This window comes from Ranitomeya variabilis, chromosome 2 (genome assembly GCF_051348905.1).
Source record: "Ranitomeya variabilis isolate aRanVar5 chromosome 2, aRanVar5.hap1, whole genome shotgun sequence".
Taxonomy (NCBI): Eukaryota; Metazoa; Chordata; class Amphibia; order Anura; family Dendrobatidae; genus Ranitomeya; species Ranitomeya variabilis.
Genome location: NC_135233.1, coordinates 251,601,018 through 251,624,932, shown reverse-complemented (window position 1 = coordinate 251,624,932; position 23,915 = coordinate 251,601,018). Strand labels below are relative to the sequence as shown.

Sequence of the window (23,915 nt, the reverse complement as noted above, 5' to 3'; positions counted from 1 at the left end):
CTCTTGTAGGAGGAGTTATTTGCCAATTGATGAATTGCTGTTATTTGCCATCTGATATCAGCCCCCACAGTCCTGTACTGTTATCTCTCCACAGGGTCAGTGAATAATGTTGTTTGCTAATATGCTAATGACATATTGAACTAGCTTGTTGAAACAATGAGCCTCTGCGACCCACCCCCTAACCTGTGAATGAGGAGAGGGACTTGTAAATATCAGGGAGGTGACACACAGATCAGTCCTGTGTGGAATGATGATGGGTTCACAGCATATCAAAGAGAAAGAAGAGTATATGGACTATGCTATCCTCTGTCTGCTGGATTGTTGGACTTTTATCTCCTGTTACTGAACTGCATTCGTGTTCTGGACTATTTTATCCTTTGTGTGGTGGATCGTATATGGACCTTACGTATTTTTGCCTAAATAAAGGTCTTGGGATTGTTCACTCTTCGCTGGCTCTGTTGATTGTGTGGTACCGGAGAAGGATCCCGTGACAGTCCCGTTATTAGCAAATTGTGCAACCAGCACTAGTGAAATTCAAAGAACAATACATAGTTAAGCGGCACACGTCCTGTGCCGCTTTGTCGGCTTTCGGGCTCTATACCCAGGTTCAGGCTGATGACTGCAGCCACAAATGTCATGGGTTGCCTGGACATGGCAGAGGCAGGGCCTGGCTGGGCAGTGGCCAGGGAATGGGGAGCCGACTGAGCCTGTTCCGGCCTCGCACAAGCTCTAACTAATCTCCTAACCGCAGCCTCATGGCCACAGCATGTCTGTGAGGGCCATCCTTGTAAAAATTGACCCAATCTCCCTCCTGCCATAGTCTGCCAAATTTCACAGAGGTGGCATTTATGTAGACTTTTGCGTTGGTGTCCGTCCCCTGTATGAAACCGTAGCCCCGGTCCACCTCCGTGTACACCAGCTGCTCACTGGTGTGACGTCCAGCCGTAGTGCCCCTTCCCAGTCTGCGCAGCTCCGCCCACACCTCCTTCTCCCGCTGCTTTTTCAACTGTATCATCTCTTCAATCCAGGCGGCCTGCCTGGGGGATGGGAAGGAGCCGTCCGCCGTTTGATGGAATCAGGATGTGCTGAGGGACGAGATGTTACTGGACGTGGGCCTGCTTTCCATGGTTTGGCGCCGAGGTACAATCCAACCCTCTGGGGTCAGGGGCCAAGGTACACTCACCGCTCCCTGCTCCATCATCATAGCCGCATCAGTCCCGTAACTGTTGGATCCCTCTGCCGCTGTAGCTGCGCATTCTGGCCCATACTCCATTTCCGGCGTGGCCGCCTCCAGGGGGGGGTCGCTGCTTCCAGTTCTCTGGCCTCCAACTCCGGACAATAATAATAATTTTTATTTATATAGCGCCAACATATTCCACAGCACTTTACAATTAAGTGGGGACATGTACAGACAATAAATTCAATACAAGTTAAGACAATTTAAACAGTGACATTAGGGGTGAGGTCCCTGCTCGCAAGCTTACAATCTACAAGGAAATGGAGGGACACAATAGGTGAAAAGTGCTTGTTATTTCAGATCTGGCAATTATAATAAATAGGGATTTTCATATAAAGCTGCATGATCCGGTCATCAGCCCGTGTGTTTAAGTGCAATAGTCAAGCATCAAGTGCAGTTATCATGTGCATGGAGGGTGTGGAGACAGATGAATAGTAGGGTGCAGATTCAGAATAATATTTGGAAGGAGGGAACAGGGCAAAGTTAGTTTACTGAGTAGTTGATGTGGTAGGCTTGTTTGAAGAGATGGGTTTTCAAAGCGCGCTTGAATAGGTCAGGGCTAGGTATCATTTATTACCCCAAAACAAAATATTCAAAGCCAAATTTAATAAAATGTATTCATTTTTAGTAAAAATCACGACGAAGCGGCAGAGCAGCGAAACGTGCGTTGGAGTGGTGTGAGCAGGGGTCAATTGGAGTCTCAGACTGGTTGGTACATATCTCTTTACACTGGTAATAGGACGATTATTGTGATATCTTTCATCCTAGCTAATTGACTTTATTTTAGATTAATTTTCAGCATCATACACCTTTTTTTTTTTTTTTTATTAATTATATATACAATGCAGCCTTATCAATTGGGAATGTTTTCTTGCACATGCACTTTATGATTTATCATATTATCAAATTGATGGTCTTTCATTATTATTATCATTCACTAAGATTTGATTCATTACTGATTAATTTATCCACTATTACATATGGAGCACCCCCAGACGCAGGGCCGCGGGGTACTCGGTACCAGGCCTCTCTGTCTCCATCCTGGGGTTGTCACGGTGGCTAAACCCGGTCCGTGACCCTGCTAAGGGGCGTCCAATGAAAGTTGTGATGGTGGTGCGTGGTGCAAGTCGCGATGAATAATGAGGACACAGGGTTGCATGTTGTGATTTCCGCTCTTGGGCTCCCTCCGGTGGTTGTAAGTGGCACTTTTGTGAGTTCTGCTCTTGGGCTCCCTCCGGTGGTTTTAAGTGGTACTGCTGCTCCTTGGATTTAGCAGTCAGCAGCTGCTTCCACTGATCGTCTATTCTAGCTCGGCTATATAGCCTGGCTCTATCCTTCAGCCAGTGCCAGTTGTCAATGGTTCCTGGTTGGATTCACTTCTCTGCTTGGATTTCCCTGATATTCTGACCAGTTCAGCAAAGATAAGTTCCTGCTTGTTCTTTTGCTGTCCACATTTTGTGGACTTAATCGTTCAGCACATTCTATGTTTTTTCTTGTCCAGCTTGTCAGCATGGATTTATTCAGTAAAGCTGGAAGCTCTGGAAAGCAGATTTACCCTCCACATCTTTAGTCAGGTGTGGAGATTTTTGTAAACTCTGTGGTGGATTTTTCTAGTATTTTTATACTGACCGCACAGTATTCTGTCCTGTTCTATCTATCTAGCTAGATTGGCCTCCTTTGCTACATCCTAGTTTCATTCTGTGTATGTCATTTCCCTCTCCACTCACAGTCAATATTTGTGGGGGGCTGTCTGTCCTTTGGGAATTTTCTCTGAGGCAAGATAGCTTTCCTGTTTCTATCTTTAGGGGTAGTTAGTCCTCCGGCTGTGACGAGGTGTCTAGGGAGTGACAGGAACATCCCCACGGCTACTTCTAGTGTTGTGTTAAGCTCAGGAACTGCGGTCAGTACAGGTACCATCTCCTCCAGAGCACGTCCCATGTTGCTCCTAAACCACCAGTTCATAACAGTACAACTGGCCAAAAATGAATTAAATGCATCTCAAAAGAAGGAAAAAAAAATTCTGAGCCATTTTTTTTTCCGCAGTCTGTTTTGTCTTTTGTTGTGAATTTGGTTTTGGGCTCCCCCGGTGGTCACTGGTGGTACTGGACTTGTCCTCATTTTCTCTGTTCACCTGTTTCCTCCTGGATATGGGAGTTCCTATTTAGCCTTGCTGCTCAGTCATTGCCTTGCCGGTCATCAATGTAACCAGAGCTTTCTGTTGCATGTTCCTGCTCCTAGTCATCTGATCAGCTAAGTTGGACTTTTGTCCTGAGTATTGTTTTTGCATTTTTGTTCCAGTTCACAGTTCTGTTATATTTCTGTAGCTGGAAGCTCTTGTGAGCTGAAATTACCACTCCAGTCTCATGAGTTGAGACTTGAGTTTAAAGTAATTTCAGGATGGTCTTTTGAATAGGGTTTTCAGCTGACCGTGAAGTTCCCTTTTCTATTTTCCTACTATCTAGTAAGTGGACCTCGCTTTGCTGAACCTGCCTTCATACTACGTATGTCTTTTCCCTCTGAACTCACCGTCAATACATGTGGGGGGCTTCTGTCACCTTTTTGGGGAATTTCCGCTAGAGGTAAGCCAGGCCTGTTTTTCCTCTGCCAGGGTTAGTTAGTCCTCCGGCTGGCGCTGGGCGTCTAGGGATATAACGTAGGCACGCTACCCGGCCACTGTTTGTTGTGCGGTAGGTTTAGCTCACGGTCAGCTCTAGATGCCATCATCCAAGAGCTAGTCCTGATTTATGTTTTTCAGTAGTTCTCTTGCCATTGAGAACCATGACAGTATGACCGGCCCGTGTTAAAACTATTGGCAGAAGAAAGGAGAGAAAAAGAAGTCTGCAGATTTTTTTTTTTTTTTTTCTGAGCTTGCTCATTAGTTGGCTCTTTAGCATTTCTGCTTATACTGCAGCCTTTGTCTCTCTCTCCTTCTAACCCTTGAATGGCTCTGATCTCACCTAATTAAAATGGATCCTCAGAGTCTGGCTACTGGTTTGAATAATCTTTCTATGAAGGTTCAAAATTTACAGGATTTTGTTATTCATGCTCCTGTATCTGAACCTAGAATTCTTTTACCAGAATTTTTCTCCGGGGATAGATCTCGTTTTCAGAATTTCAAAAATAATTGTAAGTTGTTTCTGTCTTTGAGATCTCGCTCCGCTGGAGACCCCGCACAGTAGGTCAGGATTGTAATTTCCTTGCTGCGGAATGACCCTCAGGATTGGGCATTTGCATTGGCACCAGGGGATCCTGCGTTGCTCAATATGGATGCGTTTTTTCTGGCTTTGGGGTTGCTTTATGAGGAACCTAATTCAGAGATTCAGGCTGAAAAAGCCTTGATGGCCCTATCTCAAGGGCAAGAGGAAGCTGAAATATACTGCCAAAAAATTCGCAAATGGTCTGTGCTTACTCAGTGGAATGAGTGTGCCTTGGCGGCGAATTTCAGAGAGGGTCTCTCTGATGCCGTTAAAGATGTTATGGTGGGGTTCCCTGTGCCTACAGGTCTGAATGAGTCCATGACAATGGCTATTCAGATTGATCGGCGTTTGCGGGAGCGCAAACCTGTGCACCATTTGGCGGTGTCTCCTGAGAAGGCGCCAGAGAATATGCAATGTGATAGAATTCTGTCCAGAAGCGAACGGCAGAATTTTAGGCGAAAGAATGGGTTGTGCTTCTATTGTGGTGATTCAACTCATGTTATATCAGCATGCTCTAAACGTACAAAAAAGTTGATAAGTCTATTTCAATTGGCACCTTGCAGTCTAAGTTTATTTTATCTGTGACCTTGATTTGTTCTTTGTCGTCAATTACCGCGGACGCCTATGTTGACTCTGGCGCCGCTTTGAGTCTTATGGATTGGTCCTTTGCCAGGCGCAGTGGGTTTAATTTAGAGCCTCTGGAAGTTCCTATACCTCTGAAGGGTATTGACTCTACGCCATTGGCTAGTAATAAACCACAATACTGGACACAAGTGACTATGCGTATGAATCCAGACCATCAGGAGACGATTCGCTTCCTTGTGTTGTACAATCTACATGATGTTCTGGTACTTGGATTGCCATGGCTGCAAGCCCATAATCCAGTCCTTGACTGGAAAGCAATGTCTGTGTTAAGCTGGGGATGTCAGGGGGCTCATGGGGACGTACCTTTGGTTTCCATTTCGTCATCCATTCCCTCTGAGATTCCGGAGTTTTTGTCTGATTATCGTGATGTTTTTGAGGAGCCTAAGCTTGGTTCACTACCTCCTCACAGAGATTGCGATTGTACCATAGATCTGATTCCGGGCAGTAAATTTCCAAAGGGTCGTTTATTTAATCTATCTGTGCCTGAACATGCTGCTATGCGAGAATATATTAAGGATTCCCTGGAAAAGGGACATATTCGTCCATCTTCCTCTCCCTTAGGAGCCGGTTTTTTCTTTGTATCTAAAAAAGATGGCTCTTTGAGGCCGTGTATTGATTATCGACTTTTGAATAAGATCACAGTCAAATATCAGTATCCTCTGCCACTGCTGACTGATTTGTTTGCTCGAATAAAGGGGGCTAAGTGGTTCTCTAAGATTGATCTCCGTGGGGCGTATAATTTAGTGCGAATTAAACAGGGGGATGAGTGGAAAACCGCATTTAATACGCCCGAGGGCCACTTTGAGTATCTAGTAATGCCTTTTGGTCTTTCAAATGCCCCTTCGGTTTTTCAATCCTTTATGCATGACATTTTTCGTGAATACCTGGATAAGTTTATGATTGTGTATCTGGATGATATTTTGATTTTTTCGGATGACTGGGACTCTCATGTCCAACAGGTCAGGAGGGTTTTTCAGGTTTTGCGGTCTAATTCCTTGTGTGTGAAGGGTTCTAAGTGTGTTTTTGGGGTCCAAAAAATTTCTTTTTTGGGGTACATTTTTTCCCCCTCGTCCATTGAGATGGACCCTGTCAAGGTTCGGGCTATTTGTGATTGGACGCAGCCTTCTTCTCTTAAAAGCCTTCAGAAATTTTTAGGCTTTGCTAATTTTTATCGTCGATTTATTACTGGTTTTTCTGATGTTGCTAAACCTTTGACTGATTTGACCAAGAAGGGTACTGATGTTGCTGATTGGTCCCCTGCTGCTGTGGAGGCCTTTCGGGAGCTTAAGCACCGCTTTTCTTCTGCCCCTGTGTTGCGTCAGCCTGATGTTACTCTTCCTTTTCAGGTTGAGGTCGACGCTTCCGAGATTGGAGCGGGGGCAGTTTTGTCGCAGAAAAGTTCCGACTGCTCCGTGATGAGACCTTGTGCTTTCTTTTCTCGAAAGTTTTCGCCTGCGGAGCGAAATTATGATGTTGGTAATCGGGAGCTTTTGGCCATGAAGTGGGCTTTTGAGGAGTGGCGTCATTGGCTCGAGGGGGCCAGACATCAGGTGGTGGTATTGACCGATCACAAAAATTTGATTTATCTTGAGTCTGCCAGGCGCCTGAATCCTAAACAGGCGCGCTGGTCGTTGTTTTTCTCTCGATTTAATTTTGTGGTTTCATACCTACCGGGTACTAAAAATGTGAAGGCGGATGCCCTTTCTAGGAGTTTTGAGCCTGATTCCCCTGGTGATTCTGAGCCTACTGGTATTCTTAAGGATGGTGTAATATTGTCTGCTGTCTCCCCGGACCTGCGACGGGCCTTGCAGGAGTTTCAGGCGGATAGACCTGATCGATGCCCGCCTGGTAGACTGTTTGTTCCCGATGATTGGACCAGTAGAGTCATCTCGGAGGTTCATTCTTCGGCGTTGGCAGGTCATCCTGGAATCTTTGGTACCAGGGATTTGGTGGCTAGGTCCTTCTGGTGGCCTTCCCTGTCTCGAGATGTACGAGTTTTTGTGCAGTCTTGTGATGTTTGTGCTCGGGCCAAGCCTTGTTGTTCTCGGGCCAGTGGATTGTTGTTATCCTTGCCTATTCCTAAGAGGCCTTGGACCCACATCTCTATGGATTTTATTTCTGATCTCCCTGTTTCTCAGAAAATGTCTGTCATCTGGGTGGTGTGTGACCGTTTCTCTAAGATGGTTCATTTGGTTCCCTTGCCTAAATTGCCTTCCTCATCCGAGTTGGTTCCTCTGTTTTTTCAGAATGTGGTTCGCTTGCATGGCATTCCGGAGAATATCGTTTCTGACAGGGGGACTCAGTTCGTGTCTAGATTTTGGCGGGCGTTCTGTGCTAGGATGGGCATTGATTTGTCGTTTTCGTCTGCGTTCCATCCCCAGACTAATGGCCAGACCGAGCGAACTAATCAGACATTGGAGACTTATTTGAGGTGTTTTGTGTCAGCGGATCAGGATGACTGGGTTGCCTTTTTGCCGTTGGCGGAGTTTGCCCTCAATAATTGGGCTAGTTCTGCCACTTTGGTTTCGCCATTTTTTTGCAATTCGGGGTTTCATCCTCGTTTTTCTTCCGGTCAGGTGGAGTCTTCGGATTGTCCTGGAGTGGATGCTGTGGTGGATAGGTTGCATCGGATTTGGGGGCAGGTGATGGACAATTTGGAGTTGTCTCAGGAGAAAACTCAGCGTTTTGCCAACCGCCGTCGTCGTGTTGGTCCTCATCTTCACGTTGGGGACTTGGTGTGGTTGTCTTCCCGTTTTGTCCCTATGAGGGTTTCTTCCCCTAAGTTTAAGCCTCGGTTCATCGGCCCGTATAAGATTTTGGAGATTCTTAACCCTGTGTCCTTTCGATTAGAACTCCCTGCATCTTTTTCTATTCATAATGTCTTCCATCGGTCATTATTGCGCAGGTATGAGGTACCGGTTGTGCCTTCCGTTGAGCCGCCTGCTCCGGTGTTGGTTGAGGGTGAGTTGGAGTACGTCGTGGAGAAGATCCTGGACTCCCGTGTTTCCAGACGGAAACTTCAGTATTTGGTCAAGTGGAAGGGTTACGGTCAGGAGGATAATTCTTGGGTGACAGCCTCTGATGTTCATGCCTCTGATTTGGTCCGTGCCTTTCATAGGGCTCATCCTGATCGCCCCCGGGGTTCTTGTGAGGGTTCGGTGCCCCCTCCTTAAGGGGGGGGTACTGTTGTGAATTTGGTTTTGGGCTCCCCCGGTGGTCACTGGTGGTACTGGACTTGTCCTCATTTTCTCTGTTCACCTGTTTCCTCCTGGATATGGGAGTTCCTATTTAGCCTTGCTGCTCAGTCATTGCCTTGCCGGTCATCAATGTAACCAGAGCTTTCTGTTGCATGTTCCTGCTCCTAGTCATCTGATCAGCTAAGTTGGACTTTTGTCCTGAGTATTGTTTTTGCATTTTTGTTCCAGTTCACAGTTCTGTTATATTTCTGTAGCTGGAAGCTCTTGTGAGCTGAAATTACCACTCCAGTCTCATGAGTTGAGACTTGAGTTTAAAGTAATTTCAGGATGGTCTTTTGAATAGGGTTTTCAGCTGACCGTGAAGTTCCCTTTTCTATTTTCCTACTATCTAGTAAGTGGACCTCGCTTTGCTGAACCTGCCTTCATACTACGTATGTCTTTTCCCTCTGAACTCACCGTCAATACATGTGGGGGGCTTCTGTCACCTTTTTGGGGAATTTCCGCTAGAGGTAAGCCAGGCCTGTTTTTCCTCTGCCAGGGTTAGTTAGTCCTCCGGCTGGCGCTGGGCGTCTAGGGATATAACGTAGGCACGCTACCCGGCCACTGTTTGTTGTGCGGTAGGTTTAGCTCACGGTCAGCTCTAGATGCCATCATCCAAGAGCTAGTCCTGATTTATGTTTTTCAGTAGTTCTCTTGCCATTGAGAACCATGACAGTCTTTTTTCCTCTTAATCTCTGGGTGGTTCAGGATTTTGGCGCTGGCATGGATATTCAGGGTTTATTTTCTCGTGTGGATCAACTTGCTGCAAGGGTACAGAGTATCCAAGATTATGTTGTCCAGACTCTGGCTTTAGAGCCTAGAATTCCTACTCCTGATTTGTTTTTTGGGAACAGATCCAAGTTTTTGAACTTTAAAAATAACTGCAAATTGTTTTTTGCTTTGAAACCCCGTTCCTCTGGTGATCCCATTTAGCAGGTTAAAATCGTCATCTCTCTGCTGCGTGGTGACCCTCAGGACTGGGCATTCTCCCTTGAATCAGGGGATCCGGCATTGCTTAATGTAGACACTTTTTTTCAAGCGCTCGGATTATTGTATGACGAACCTAATTCTGTGGATCATGCAGAAAAGACCTTGTTGGCCCTATGTCAGGGTCAGGAAGCGGCAGAATTATACTGCCAGAAATTTAGAAAATGGTCTGTGCTCACTAAATGGAATGAGGATGCTCTGGCGGCAATTTTCAGAAAGGGTCTTTCTGAAGCCCTTAAAGATGTTATGGTGGGGTTCCCCACGCCTGCTGGTTTGAGCGAATCTATGTCTCTAGCCATTCAGATTGATCGGCGCCTGCGCGAGCGCAAAGTTGTGCACCATATGGCAGTGTCCTCTGAGCGGAGTCCTGAGCCTATGCAATGTGATAGGATTTTGACTAGAGCAGAACGGCAGGGATTCAGACGTCAGAATAGGCTGTGTTTTTACTGTGGTGATTCTGCTCATGTTATTTTGGATTGCCCTAAGCGTACTAAGAGGGTCGCTAGGTCTGTTACCATCAGTACTGTACAGCCTAAATTTCTCTTATCTGTGACCCTGATTTGCTCATTATCGTCCTTTTCTGTCATGGCATTTGTCGATTCAGGCGCTGCCCTGAACTTAATGGACTTGGAATTCACCAGGCACTGTGGTTTTTCCTTGCAGCCTTTGCAGAGCCCTATTCCTTTGAGGGGCATTGATGTTACACCGTTAGCCAAGAATAAACCTCAGTATTGGACTCAGCTGACCATGTGCATGGCTCCAGCACATCAGGAAGATTGCCGTTTTCTGGTGTTGCATAACTTGCATGCTGTTGTTGTACTGGGTTTTCCATGGTTACAGGAACATAATCCAGTGCTGGATTGGAAATCTATGTCTGTGACTAGTTGGGGTTGTCAAGGGGTACATTATGACGTTCCTTTGATTTCAATTTCCTCTTCCCCCTCTTCTGAAGTCCCCGAGTTTTTGTCGGATTTCCAGGATGTATTTGATGAGCCCAAGTCCAGTTCCCTTCCTCCACATAGGGACTGTGATTGTGCTATTAACTTGATTCCTGACTGTAAGTTCCCTAAGGGCCGACTTTTCAATCTGTCTGTGCCAGAGCATGCCGCCATGCGGAGTTATATCAAGGAGTCTTTGGAGAAGGGGCATATTCGGCCGTCTTCGTCACCATTGGGAGCGGGATTCTTTTTTGTTGCCAAGAAGGATGGCTCCTTGAGACCCTGTATTGATTATCGCCTTCTTAATAAGATCACGGTCAAATTCCAATATCTTTTACCTTTGCTTTCTGATTTGTTTGCTCGGATTAAGGGGGCTAATTGGTTTACTAAGATTGACCTTCGAGGGGCATATAATCTTGTTCGTATTAAACAGGGTGACGAATGGAAAACTGCATTTAATACGCCCGAAGGCCATTTTGAATACCTTGTGATGCCTTTCGGGCCTTCTAATGCTCCTTCTGTATTTCAGTCCTTCGTGCATGATATTTTCCGCAATTATCTTGATAAATTCATGATTGTGTATTTGGATGATATTTTGATTTTTTCCGATGATTGGGAGTCTCATGTGAAGCAGGTCAGGATGGTATTCCAGATCCTTCGTGATAATGCTTTATTTGTGAAGGGGTCTAAGTGCCTATTTGGAGTTCAGAAGGTCTCTTTTCTGGGTTTTATTTTTTCCCCCTCGTCTATAGAAATGGATCTTGTTAAGGTCCAAGCCATTCATGACTGGATTCAACCCACATCGGTGAAGAGCCTTCAGAAATTTTTGGGCTTTGCTAATTTTTATCGCCGTTTCATTGCCAACTTTTCCAGTGTGGTTAAGCCCCTGACCGATTTGACGAAGAAAGGCGCTGATGTGACGAATTGGTCCTCTGCGGCTGTTGAGGCCTATCAGGAGCTTAAACGCCGATTTACTTCTGCCCCTGTGTTGCGTCAGCCGGATGTTTCTCTTCCTTTTCAGGTTGAGGTTGACGCTTCTGAGATTGGGGCAGGGGCCGTTTTGTCTCAGAGGAATTCTGATGGTTCTTTGATGAAACCGTGTGCCTTTTTTTCCAGAAAGTTTTCGCCTGCGGAGCGCAATTATGACGTTGGCAATCGGGAGTTGTTGGCTATGAAGTGGGCATTTGAGGAGTGGCGACATTGGCTTGAGGGAGCCAAGCACCGCGTTGTGGTCTTGACCAATCATAAGAATCTGATTCACCTCAAGTCGGCCAAGCGGCTGAACCCTAGACAGGCTCGATGGTCCCTGTTTTTCTCCCGTTTTGATTTTGTGGTCTCATATATTCCGGGATCTAAGAATGTTAAGGCTGATGCCCTCTCTAGGAGTTTTTTGCCTGATTCTCCTGGAGTCCTTGAGCCGGTTGGCATTCTTAAAGAAGGGGTAATTCTTTCTGCCATCTCCCCTGATTTGCGGCGGGTGCTTCAGGAATTTCAGGCTGATAAACCTGACCGCTGTCCAGTGGGGAAGCTGTTTGTTCCTGATAGATGGACTAGTAAGGTAATTTCTGAGGTTCATTGTTCAGTGTTGGCTGGTCATCCTGGGATTTTTGGTACCAGAGATTTGGTTGCTAGGTCCTTTTGGTGGCCTTCCTTGTCGCGGGATGTGCGTTCTTTTGTGCAGTCCTGTGGGACTTGTGCCCGGGCCAAGCCTTGCTGTTCCCGCGCTAGTGGGTTGCTTTTGCCTTTGCCGGTCCCTGAGAGGCCCTGGACGCATATTTCCATGGATTTTATTTCGGATCTTCCTGTTTCCCAGAAGATGTCTGTTATCTGGGTGGTTTGTGACCGGTTCTCTAAAATGGTCCATTTGGTACCTTTGCCTAAATTGCCTTCCTCCTCTGATTTGGTTCCATTGTTTTTTCACCATGTGGTTCATTTGCATGGCATTCCGGAGAATATTGTGTCTGACAGAGGTTCCCAGTTTGTTTCTAGGTTTTGGCGGGCCTTTTGTGCTAGGATGGGCATTAATTTGTCTTTTTCTTCGGCGTTCTATCCTCAGACTTATGGCCAAACTGAGCGAACTAATCAGACCTTGGAAACCTATTTGAGATGCTTTGTGTCTGCTGTTCAGGATGATTGGGTGGCTTTCTTGCCTTTGGCCGAGTTTGCCCTTAATAATCGGGCTAGTTCGGCTACTTTGATTTCGCCTTTCTTTTGTAATTTTGGTTTTCATCCTCGTTTTTCTTCGGGGCAGGTTGAGCCTTCTGATTGTCCTGGTGTGGATTCTGTGGTGGACAGGTTACAGCAGATTTGGACTCATGTGGTAGACAATTTGACATTGTCTCAGGAAAAGGCTCAACGTTTTGCTAACCGCCGTCGGTGTGTTGGTCCCCGGTTTCGGGTAGGGAATTTAGTCTGGTTATCTTCTCGTCATGTTCCTATGAAGGTTTCTTACCCTAAGTTCAAGCCTCGGTTTATTGGTCCTTATAAGATTTCTGAGATTATCAATCCGGTGTCTTTTCGTTTGGCCCTTCCAGCCTCTTTTGCCATCCATAATGTTTTCCATAGATCTTCGTTGCGGAGATATGTGGTGCCCGTTATGGTTCCTTCGGTTGATCCTCCTGCCCCGGTGTTGGTTGAGGGGGAGTTGGAATATGTGGTGGAGAAAATTTTGGATTCTCGTTTTTCGAGGCGGAGGCTTCAGTATCTTGTCAAGTGGAAGGGCTATGGCCAGGAGGATAATTCTTGGGTTGTTGCCTCCGATGTCCATGCCGCCGATTTGGTTCGTGCCTTTCACTTGGCTCGTCCTGATCGGCCTGGGGGCTCTGGTGAGGGTCCGGTGACCCCTCCTCAAGGGGGGGGTACTGTTGTGATTTCCGCTCTTGGGCTCCCTCCGGTGGTTGTAAGTGGCGCTTTTGTGAGTTCTGCTCTTGGGCTCCCTCCGGTGGTTTTAAGTGGTACTGCTGCTCCCTGGATTTAGCAGTCAGCAGCTGCTTCCACTGATCGTCTATTCTGGCTCGGCTATATAGCCTGGCTCTATCCTTCAGCCAGTGCCAGTTGTCAATGGTTCCTGGTTGGATTCACTTCTCTGCTTGGATTTCCCTGATATTCTGACCAGTTCAGCAAAGATAAGTTCCTGCTTGTTCTTTTGCTGTCCACATTTTGTGGACTTAATCGTTCAGCACATTCTATGTTTTTTCTTGTCCAGCTTGTCAGTATGGATTTATTCAGTTAAGCTGGAAGCTCTGGAAAGCAGATTTACCCTCCACACCTTTAGTCAGATGTGGAGATTTTTGTAAACTCTGTGGTGGATTTTTCTAGTATTTTTATACTGACCGCACAGTATTCTGTCCTGTTCTATCTATCTAGCTAGATTGGCCTCCTTTGCTACATCCTAGTTTCATTCTGTGTATGTCATTTCCCTCTCCACTCACAGTCAATATTTGTGGGGGGCTGTCTGTCCTTTGGGAATTTTCTCTGAGGCAAGATAGCTTTCCTGTTTCTATCTTTAGGGGTAGTTAGTCCTCCGGCTGTGACGAGGTGTCTAGGGAGTGACAGGAACATCCCACAGCTACTTCTAGTGTTGTATTAAGCTCAGGAACTGCGGTCAGTACAGGTACCACCTCCTCCAGAGCACGTCCCATGTTGCTCCTAAACCACCAGTTCATAACAGTTGCAGTCTCTTTACCTCTTTACTGAAGGCCTCAGGATCCACAATCCAGAGTACTGCTAACAGGGCTGGCTGAGACCGGCTGGTCCGAAGGCCCACCCTTTGCAGGTGGAAATCAGTGCCTACCTTCTAGCGCCTGTGTGTTGTAGTACCTCCCTGCTGAGCACCACGGGATAGTCCTCACAACTGTTGTGTCTGTTTCTGATGTTATTTCTCACAACTCATATCTGTTCTGATGTTCTTCTCCGTCCCCCAGATGATATGGCTAGGATGCACCCGTATGACGGGTAGGCCTGGAGTTCTTCCGGGACCCTAGAGTCGCCCCTCTCCCACAATTGCCTCCTATGTCTGCTTAGGTGATTTAGGGGAGACAGCCAACCTAAAGTCAACTGCCCTGCCGCTGATTGAAGTAATGCGTGGAGCCCAATACTTCCTCGGCGTTCCGGCCACCGGCTACGCGCCTCAGTAGGATGTTGCCTCGATCTTACGGCACGACTCCTACTGGCTTATTCTCCTTTTTGCTGTGATCTCGTTTCTCAATTCTCCACAATAAACCTCGCTTTGTGTCCTCTCTTAGGATGCCGCCGCAATGAAGTGCAGGCGCGGCTCCGTAACGTTCTGTTCTGTTCGCTAGGCCTCTGTCAGGATCCCACCCCTAACAGGGACCCCCCTGAATCTTCCCCTGCAACACCCTCTGCCACAGGAAGTTGCCTGGTCCCAACCCAGTCAGCTTCTGTCTAACTTTCTGTCCAGCCCCCAGTTTTACCAGATTGTGAGGAGTGGCCTAATCATAGAACCCTTTGCTCCCCCTGGTGGCCAGATTGTGACGTGTAATGTGTGACTGTGATACCTGGTCAGGTGAACTCCTTAGGTGCCATCAGACCTACCATCACTCCCCTTAGTGACGGAGCAACAGTACTGCAACGACCGGGACCCTGGGGTGCTGCACATATATATACTTGGCTATTGATTTTTTGTATTAGCTTTCTTTTCACTTGATCTTTTTGGCACCTTTTTGCTGCTTACATATATATACATATATATATATACATATATATATATATTTATATATATATATATATATATATATATATATATATATATATATATATATATATATATATATATATATATATATATATATAGTGGGGCAATAAAGTATTTAGTCAGTCAGCAATAGTGCAAGTTCCACCACTTAAAAAGATGAGAGGCGTCTGTAATTTACATCATAGGTAGACCTCAACTATGGGAGACAAACTGACAAAAAAAAATCCAGAAAATCACATTGTCTGTTTTTTTAACATTTTATTTGCATATTATGGTGGAAAATTAGTATTTGGTCAGAAAAAAAATTTCATCTCAATACTTTGTTATACATCCTTTGTTGGCAATGACAGAGGTCCAACGTTTTCTGTAAGTCTTCACAAGGTTGCCACACACTGTTGTTGGTATGTTGGCCCATTCCTCCATGCAGATCTCCTCTAGAGCAGTGATGTTTTTGGCTTTTCGCTTGGCAACACGGACTTTCAACTCCCTCCAAAGGTTTTCTATAGGGTTGAGATCTGGAGACTGGCTAGGCCACTCCAGGACCTTGAAATGCTTCTTACGAAGCCACTCCTTCGTTGCCCTGGCGGTGTGCTTTGGATCATTGTCATGTTGAAAGACCCAGCCACGTTTCATCTTCAATGCCCTTGCTGATGGAAGGAGGTTTGCACTCAAAATCTCACGATACATGGCCCCATTCATTCTTTCATGTACCCGGATCAGTCGTCCTGGCCCCTTTGCAGAGAAACAGCCCCAAAGCATGATGTTTCCACCACCATGCTTTACAGTAGGTATGGTGTTTGATGGATGCAACTCAGTATTCTTTTTCCTCCAAACACGACAAGTTGTGTTTCTACCAAACAGTTCCAGTTTGGTTTCATCAGACCATAGGACATTCTCCCAAAACACCTCTGGATCATCCAAATGCTCTCTAGCAAACTTCAGACGGGCCCGGACATGTACTGGCTTAAGCAGTGGGACACGTCTGGCACTGCAGGATCTGAATCCATGGTGGCGTAGTGTGTTACTTATGGTAGGCCTTGTTACATTGGTCCCAGCTCTCTGCAGTTCATTCACTAGGTCCCCCCGCGTGGTTCTGGGATTTTTGCTCACCGTTCTTGTGATCATTCTGACCCCACGGGGTGGGATTTTGCGTGGAGCCCCAGATCGAGGGAGATTATCAGTGGTCATTATTGCTCCCACTGTTGATTTCTTCACTCCAAGCTGGTTGGCTATTGCAGATTCAGTATTCCCAGCCTGGTTCAGGGCTACAATTTTGTTTCTGATGTCCTTTGACAGCTCTTTGGTCTTCACCATAGTGGAGTTTGGAGTCAGACTGTTTGAGGGTGTGCACAGGTGTCTTTTTATACTGATAACAAGTTTAAACAGGTGCCATTACTACAGGTAATGAGTGGAGGAAAGAGGAGACTCTTAAAGAAGAAGTTACAGGTCTGTGAGAGCCAGAAATCTTGATTGTTTGTTTCTGACCAAATACTTATTTTCCACCATAATATGCAAATAAAATGTTAAAAAAACAGACAATGTGATTTTCTGGATTTTTTTTTGTCAGTTTGTCTCCCATAGTTGAGGTCTACCTATGATGTAAATTACAGACGCCTCTCATCTTTTTAAGTGGTGGAACTTGCACTATTGCTGACTGACTAAATACTTTATTGCCCCACTGTATATACATATATACAGTTAGGTCCATATATATTTGGACAGAGACAACATTTTTCTCATTTTGGTTATAGACATTACCACAATGAATTTTAACCAAAACAATTCAGATGCAGTTGAAGTTCAGACTTTCAGCTTTCATTTGAGGGTATCCACATTAAAATTGGATGAAGGGTTAAGGAGTTTCAGCTACTTAACATGTGCCACCCTGTTTTTAAAGGGACCAAAAGTAATTGGACAGATTCAATAATTTTAAATGAAATGTTCATTTTTAATACTTGGTTGAAAACCCTTTGTTGGCAATGACTGCCTGAAGTCTTGAACTCATGGACATCACCAGACGCTGTGTTTCCTCCTTTTTGATGCTCTGCCAGGCCTTCACTGCGGTGGTTTTCAGTTGCTGTTTGTTTGTGGGCCTTTCTGTCTGAAGTTTAGTCTTTAACAAGTGAAATGCATGCTCAATTGGGTTGAGATCAGGTGACTGACTTGGCCATTCAAGAATATTCCACTTCTTTGCTTTAATTAACTCCTGGGTTGCTTTGGCTTTATGTTTTGGGTCATTGTCCATCTGTAGTATGAAACGACGACCAATCAGTTTGGCTGCATTTGGCTGGATCTGAGCACACAGTATGTCTCTGAATACCTCAGAATTCATTCGGCTGCTTCTGTCCTGTGTCACATCATCAATAAACACTAGTGACCCAGTGCCACTGGCAGCCATGCATGCCCAAGCCATCACACTGCCTCCACCATGTTTTACAGATGATGTGGTATGCTTTGGATCATGAGCTGTACCACGCCTTCGCCATACTTTTCTCTTGCCATCATTCTGGTAGAGGTTGATCTTTGTTTCATCTCTCCAAAGAATGTTATTCCAGAACTGTGCTGGCTTTTTTAGATGTTTTTTAGCAAAGTCCAGTCTAGCCTTTTTATTCTTGATGCTTATGAGTGGCTTGCACCGTGCAGTGAACCCTCTGTATTTACTTTCATGCAGTCTTCTCTTTATGGTAGATTTGGATATTGATGCGCCTACCTCCTGGAGAGTGTTTTTCACTTGGTTGGCTGTTGTGAAGGGGTTTCTCTTCACCATGGAGATTATTCTTCTATCCTCCACCACTGTTGTCTTCCGTGGGCGCCCAGGTCTTTTTGCATTGATGAGTTCACCAGTGCTTTCTTTCTTTCTCAGGATGTACCAAACTGTAGATTTTGCCACTCCTAATATTGTAGCAATTTTTCAGATGGGTTTTTTTCTGTTTTCGCAGCTTAAGGATGGCTTGTTTCACCTGCATGGAGAGCTCCTTTGACCGCATGTTTACTTCACAGCAAAACCTTCCAAATGCAAGTACCACACCTCAAATCAGCTCCAGGCCTTTTATCTGCTTAATTAAGAATGACATAACGAAGGGATTGCCCACACCTGTCCATGAAATAGCCTTGGAGTCAATTGTCCAATTACTTTTGGTCCCTTTAAAAACAGGGTGGCACATGTTAAGTAGCTGAAACTCCTTAACCCTTCATCCAATTTTAATGTGGATACCCTCAAATGAAAGCTGAAAGTCTGAACTTCAACTGCATCTGAATTGTTTTGTTTAAAATTCATTGTGGTAATGTCCATAACCAAAATTAGAAAAATGTTGTCTCTGTCCAAATATATATGGACCTAACTGTATATATATATATATATATATATATATATATATATATATATATATATATATAATCTTTTTTTGTATATATTTGGATATATTTATTTAACTATAGCCCTTTTCTACTGCCGGTGCATTGCATATCTCCTTATATAAGGATTTCTATATATAGATCCCTGTACCACTCAGTCTGTCATTCCACGTCCCTGGCCACATTTTGTTTTATTCATCAAATTTTCATATATATATTCTTTTATACTTTTTTGCATAATAAATATAACAATTTTTAAAAGTAATTCTTGTTGTTCACCAATTTTATTTTATATGCAATTAATTCCTGATAAAGGATTTTTTGTGTGTAACCAAGGTGTGTTATCATTTTTAATAAAAATTAATAAATTTTATTAAATTTGGCTTTGAATATTTTGTTTTGGGGTAATATATGACTATTTGGTATTCTTAGTCTTTGTGATTTTATATTACTGTGGCATTTCTTTTCTATATAGGTATTATTCAGGGCTAGGTATCAGTCTGGTCGTCTGGGGAAGTGCATTCCAGAGAGCTGGTGCAGCACAAGAGAAGTCTTGGAGACGGAGGTGCGAGATTCGGATTATGGGGGATGTTAGTCTTAGGTCATTTGTAGAACGGAGGGCACATGTAGAGCGATAGACAGAGATGAGAGAGGAGATATAAGGTGGTGCAGAACTGTGGAGAGCTTTGTGAGTGAGAGAGATGAGTTTATACTGGACCCTGTAGCGAATGGGTAGCCAGTGTAATGACTGGCACAAGATGGAGGCATCGGTGAAGCGGCTGGATAGAAATATGACCCTGGCTGCCGCATTCAAGATGGATTGGAGAGGAGAAAGTTTGGTACGAGGGAGACCGATTAGAAGAGAGTTGCAGTAGTCCAGACGAGAATGAATAAGAGCGACAGTAAGAGTCTTTGCAGTTTCAAAGGTGAGAAAAGGTCGGATTCTGGAGATATTTTTAAGATGCAGGTGACAAGAGCGAGTGAGTGATCGGATATAGGGAGTAAAGGAAAGTTCGGTGTCTAATATGACCCCAAGACAGTGGCCATGCTGCTTGGGAGTTATGGTTGAACCTTCCAGGGTAATTTCGATGTTGGGTAGAGTGAGGTTAGTAGAAGGGAGAAAAACAAGAAGTTCCGTTTTGGAGAGATTTAGTTTCAGATAGAGGGGGGAACAAGATGTTAGAGACAGCAGACAGACAATCCTTGGTATTTTGAATTAGGGTAGGGGTGATGTCAGGGAAAGAAGTGTATATTTGGGTGTCGTCAGCATAGAGATGATACTGGAACCCAAATCTGCTGATTGTTTGTCCAATAGGGACAGTGTATAGAGAGAAGTGGAGGGGGCCTAGGACTGAGCCCTGCGGAACCCCGATAGTAAGGGGATGAGGAGAGGAACAGGAGCCGGCAAAAGATACAGTGAAGGAGTGGTCAGAGAGGCAGGAGGAGAACCAGGAGAGGGCTGTGTCCTTGAGGCCTATAGAGCTGAGCATAGTGAGGAGGAGCTGGTGATCCACAGTGTCAAATGCAGCAGAGGGATACAGGAGACTCAGCAGGGAGCAATGACCTTCGGATTTAGCTGTTATTAGATCATTAGAGACTTTATTGAGGGCAGTTTCAGTGGAGTGTAAAGAGCGGAAACCAGATTGTAAGGGGTCGAGAAGAGAGTTATCCGAGAGATAGCAGATTAGACGGGAGTGGACCAAGCATTCCAGGAGTTTAAAGATGAAGGAAAGGTTAGAGACAGGTCTGAAGTTAGCAGTGGAGTTCTGGTCCAGGGAAGGCTTTTTAAGCAAAGGGGTTATGATTGCATATTTAAATGAGGAGGGAAAGATACCTGAAGAAAGAGAGAGGTTAAATATTTTAGTCAGGTGAGTGGTGACCACTGCTGAGAGGGACTGCAGGAGATGTGATGGAATGGGGTTACTGTTGCAGGTTGTAGGCCGAGCAGAAGCGAGGAGCTTGGAAACTTCTTCTTCTGAAACAGGCTCAAAGATGTCTAGTGAGCTTGAGGTGCGGCAGGGAAGGGGATCCAGGCACTGAGGAGATTGGGCTGAGATATCCTGATGGATGTGGTTGATTTTTTCTAGGAAATAAGTGGCCAGATCGTCACCGCTGAGGTTGGTGATGGAGGCCTGTACTTTAGGTTTCAGGAGGTTTCAATGAGGTTCCGTCTTCCAGAGATGATGTTCTGGCAGTGCTCCTCCGCAGGTACTGGAAACCGGTGAGTCCAAAACTCAACAGTGACTCTCCTCTGTCGTCCGGGTCGGGTCTTCTCCTCTTCTTGCTGCCACTGCCATTCGACACGGCCTATGCCTCTGCAGTGTTGTGTGCACGAATGGTCCATCGCTGCCACTGCCGTATCTCATCATGGAGCCGAGCAGCTGCACACGGGGTTTTCTTCTGGGCCCTACCCATTCCAAAGTGGGGTCGCTTCTGACAGCTCCACCCATTTCTCTGTAATCTGTGGCAAGGAGCGAGGTCCTCTTCCTTTCAAACGCACGCACCATGGGCGGGCACCATTCACCAGTTTAGGCCGCTGACTGCCAGGCATTTTTTCATGCCATCTCTGAGTCAGGATGCCCATTAGTGGTGGGATCAAAGTTTTCCATTTTGGTACCAGTTTCCACCATCTTTAACCCCTTCATGACCCAGGATATTTTCGTTTTTGCCTTTTTGTTTTTCGCTCCCCTCCTTCCCAGAGCCATAACTTTTTCATTTTTCCATCAATATGGCCATGTGAGGGCTTATTTTTTGTGGAACGAGTTGTCCTTTTGAACAAAATCATTGGTTTTACCATGTCATGTACGAGAAATGAGAAAAATTCCAAGTGCGGTGAAATTGCAAAAAAAGGGCAATCCCACAGTTGTTTTTTGTTTGGCTTTTTTTCTAGGTTCACTAAATGCTAAAACTGACCAGTCATTATGATTCTCCAGGTCCTTACGAGTTCATAGACACCAAACATGTCTAGGTTCTTTTTTATCTAAGTGGTGAAAAAAATTCCACACTTTGCTAAAAAAGAAAAAAAAAATTGTGCAATTTACCAATAACTGTAGCGTCTCCATTTTTCATGACCTGGGGTTGAGTGAGGGCTTATTTTTTGCATGTCCAGCTGACATTTTTAATGATACTATTTTGGTGCAGATGTCTTCTTTTGATCGCCCGTTATTACATTTTAATGCAATGTCGCTGCGACCAAAAAAACGTAATTCTGGCGTTTTGAATTTTTCTTTATTGCTACGCCAATTATCGATCAGGTTAATCTTTTTTTATTGATAGATCAGGCGATTCTGAACGCGGTGATACCAAATATGTGTAGGTTTGATTTATTTTTTTATGGTTTTATTTTGAATGGGGCGAAAGGGAAGTGATTTGAACTTTTATATATATATATTTTTTTTTCATATTTTTAAAAACATTTTATTTTTTACTTTTGCCTTACTTCAATAGCCACCATGGGTGGCTAGAAGCTGGTACAACTTGAATGGCTCTGCTACATAGAGGGTGGCGCTCATAGCAATCCAGCGTTAATAACCATAGAGGTCTCAAGGAGACCCTTGGTTGTCATGCCGACGTGCCGATGACTCCCGATCATGTGACGGGGGGGTCATCAGTGCGCACATTTCCGGCCGGATGGCCAGAAGTGCTTGTTAAATGCCATTGTTAGAGTTTGACGGCGGCATTTAGCTACTTAATAGGCACGAGCGGATCGCGATTCTGCCCGCGCCTATTGCGGGCACATGTCAGTTGTTCAAAACAGCTGACATGTCCCGGCTTTGATGCGGGCTCACCGCCAGAGCCCACATCAAAGTGGGTGTTCTGCCATCGGACGTACTATTCCATCTGATGGCAGAAAGGGGTTAAGGTCGCCATCTTGGTCACAAACAAAGTTTGTCACATCCAGGGTTTCAGTCACATCCAATGTATTAATCACATCCAGGGTATCAGTATCTTCACCATTCACGGCATTCCCACATTGCAAGGCTGTGGGATTCTGACGCACTATACCAAGTGTGAGGGGGGCCAGGGCTGTAGTCATGGCTGACATATATTGTTCAATCACACACTGGTCTCCCACCACATGAAAACAATGTTCCTTTGTCAGCGTACCTGTCTTTCCATTCTCTGAACCATTAGGGTCACCTCTGGTCTGCTGCAGGCTCACTCCTGATGACTGCACACAAATAGAGACAGTTTAGTTCCAACTTTAAACGAGTAACTTTCCTTCCTCAGCTCGTCCAAATCAATTACAGCATCGACATAGGGTTCCACACGGTTTACATCCTTCGCTTTCCCTGTGCTCTCCCTCATATCCTTCAGCATGTTCCTGGGTCGTGTCATCTTGTTCGGGACCGCAGCATCCTCCCTGTCCAGCTTCACTATTTTTAGGAGTTCCCCTGTCCGTTTCGAACCAGACATAGGGGCATCTGCCCACGTAGTAAGCTGCCACATGATAGAGCCAACTGTGCTCCTGTGCTGCTGGCCTTGGACGACTGGGCTTCTAGCTTGAATGTTACGGAGCTGACTGTGCTGCCCCAGGCTCTAGGGCCCTACAGGACTGCCTGGGCTCTCTGGCTCTACTGAATTCAAATAAGGAGATACTCCTATTTTACCAACAGCTGGCCCCTCATACGTTAACTATTTGTTATACTAAACTACTATTCCTATTCTACTATGCCACCTTCTGGTGGCTAATCTTATAACTGCACTGTCCCTTTCTACACAACACATAAATATACAGTATATATACACATAGCAGCATCATGCAATTATATATACAATCATACGAACAAGGTAATATCAGCATGAGGAAAGGGAGTGGAGCATGACGTGATCCCGGTATACCCCATACATACCTCTCATCAGTCACCCTACCTGTGAAAGGACTGCCTGTTATCACCTATGAATAAGGAGCACAGTTGCCTTTTTAGATTGGTGGATAACCAGGGAGCTACTTTCTGAGTTTTATTGTGACTGTGTACCAACTTCTCAGGGAGACTTACCCTTTATTGACACCTTTCTGCAACAGGATTCGACTCATATCAATTAAAATTTTTTAAAAATTTTCACAATTTAATAACCTACGAATAGCAACTTGATGACAGTTTCCACACCAGTTATTTTTCTCAATGTACAGTAAGTTTTAAAAATTATAATTTAACATGCATGCATATAATTTTATTTTATTATTAAAGGAGAACAGATGTATTGATATCAACACCTTGGCTTGCACCAATCATATGGGAAGGTGGCTTCAATATCGACATACTGAATGCACAATTTCACCAGCGAAATGTTCGTGTTGGCGTCACTGTGTTTGCCATCAAAAAGTAAGTTTTGGTTTTTATAAAAAATAAAAAAAATCATATTTGAGGTGAAATCCCCTCAAAAAACAGGGGCTGCATACCTGTCATCTTACGTCACCACATGGAGCTGCTCCGTACGTCCACATGCCCCCATGCTCCCACATGCCCCCATGCTCCCATTCTGAAATACGAATACCTGACACCTGTATGCTCTTCTCATTCTTACGGTGACATAGCTCAACCACATCTTTAGCAACAACATGTAAAAATATTAAATTATTGCAGTTCCCACTGGCCTCTGGAG

General features: G+C 45.0%; 1 protein-coding gene and 1 long non-coding RNA gene across 3 annotated transcripts in view; one reads left to right on the top strand and one right to left on the bottom strand.

Moving 5' to 3' along the window:
* Positions 1 to 23,915, top strand: part of LOC143805358 (histo-blood group ABO system transferase-like) — a 133,357-nt gene that overhangs the window by 102,500 nt on the left and 6,942 nt on the right. Inside the window, exon 6 of one of the 2 annotated variants that reach the window (XM_077284602.1) lies at positions 23,501 to 23,635. The exons of the other annotated variant lie outside the window; for it this stretch is intronic. Coding sequence (XP_077140717.1) covers positions 23,501 to 23,635 — 135 coding nt within the window. The remainder of the gene's footprint in view (positions 1 to 23,500; positions 23,636 to 23,915) is intronic. 2 annotated transcript variants of the gene reach the window in all.
* Positions 1 to 23,915, bottom strand: part of LOC143805360 (uncharacterized) — a 43,215-nt gene that overhangs the window by 17,998 nt on the left and 1,302 nt on the right. Inside the window, exon 2 of the long non-coding RNA XR_013221227.1 lies at positions 22,416 to 22,479. This is a non-coding gene — a long non-coding RNA (uncharacterized LOC143805360). The remainder of the gene's footprint in view (positions 1 to 22,415; positions 22,480 to 23,915) is intronic.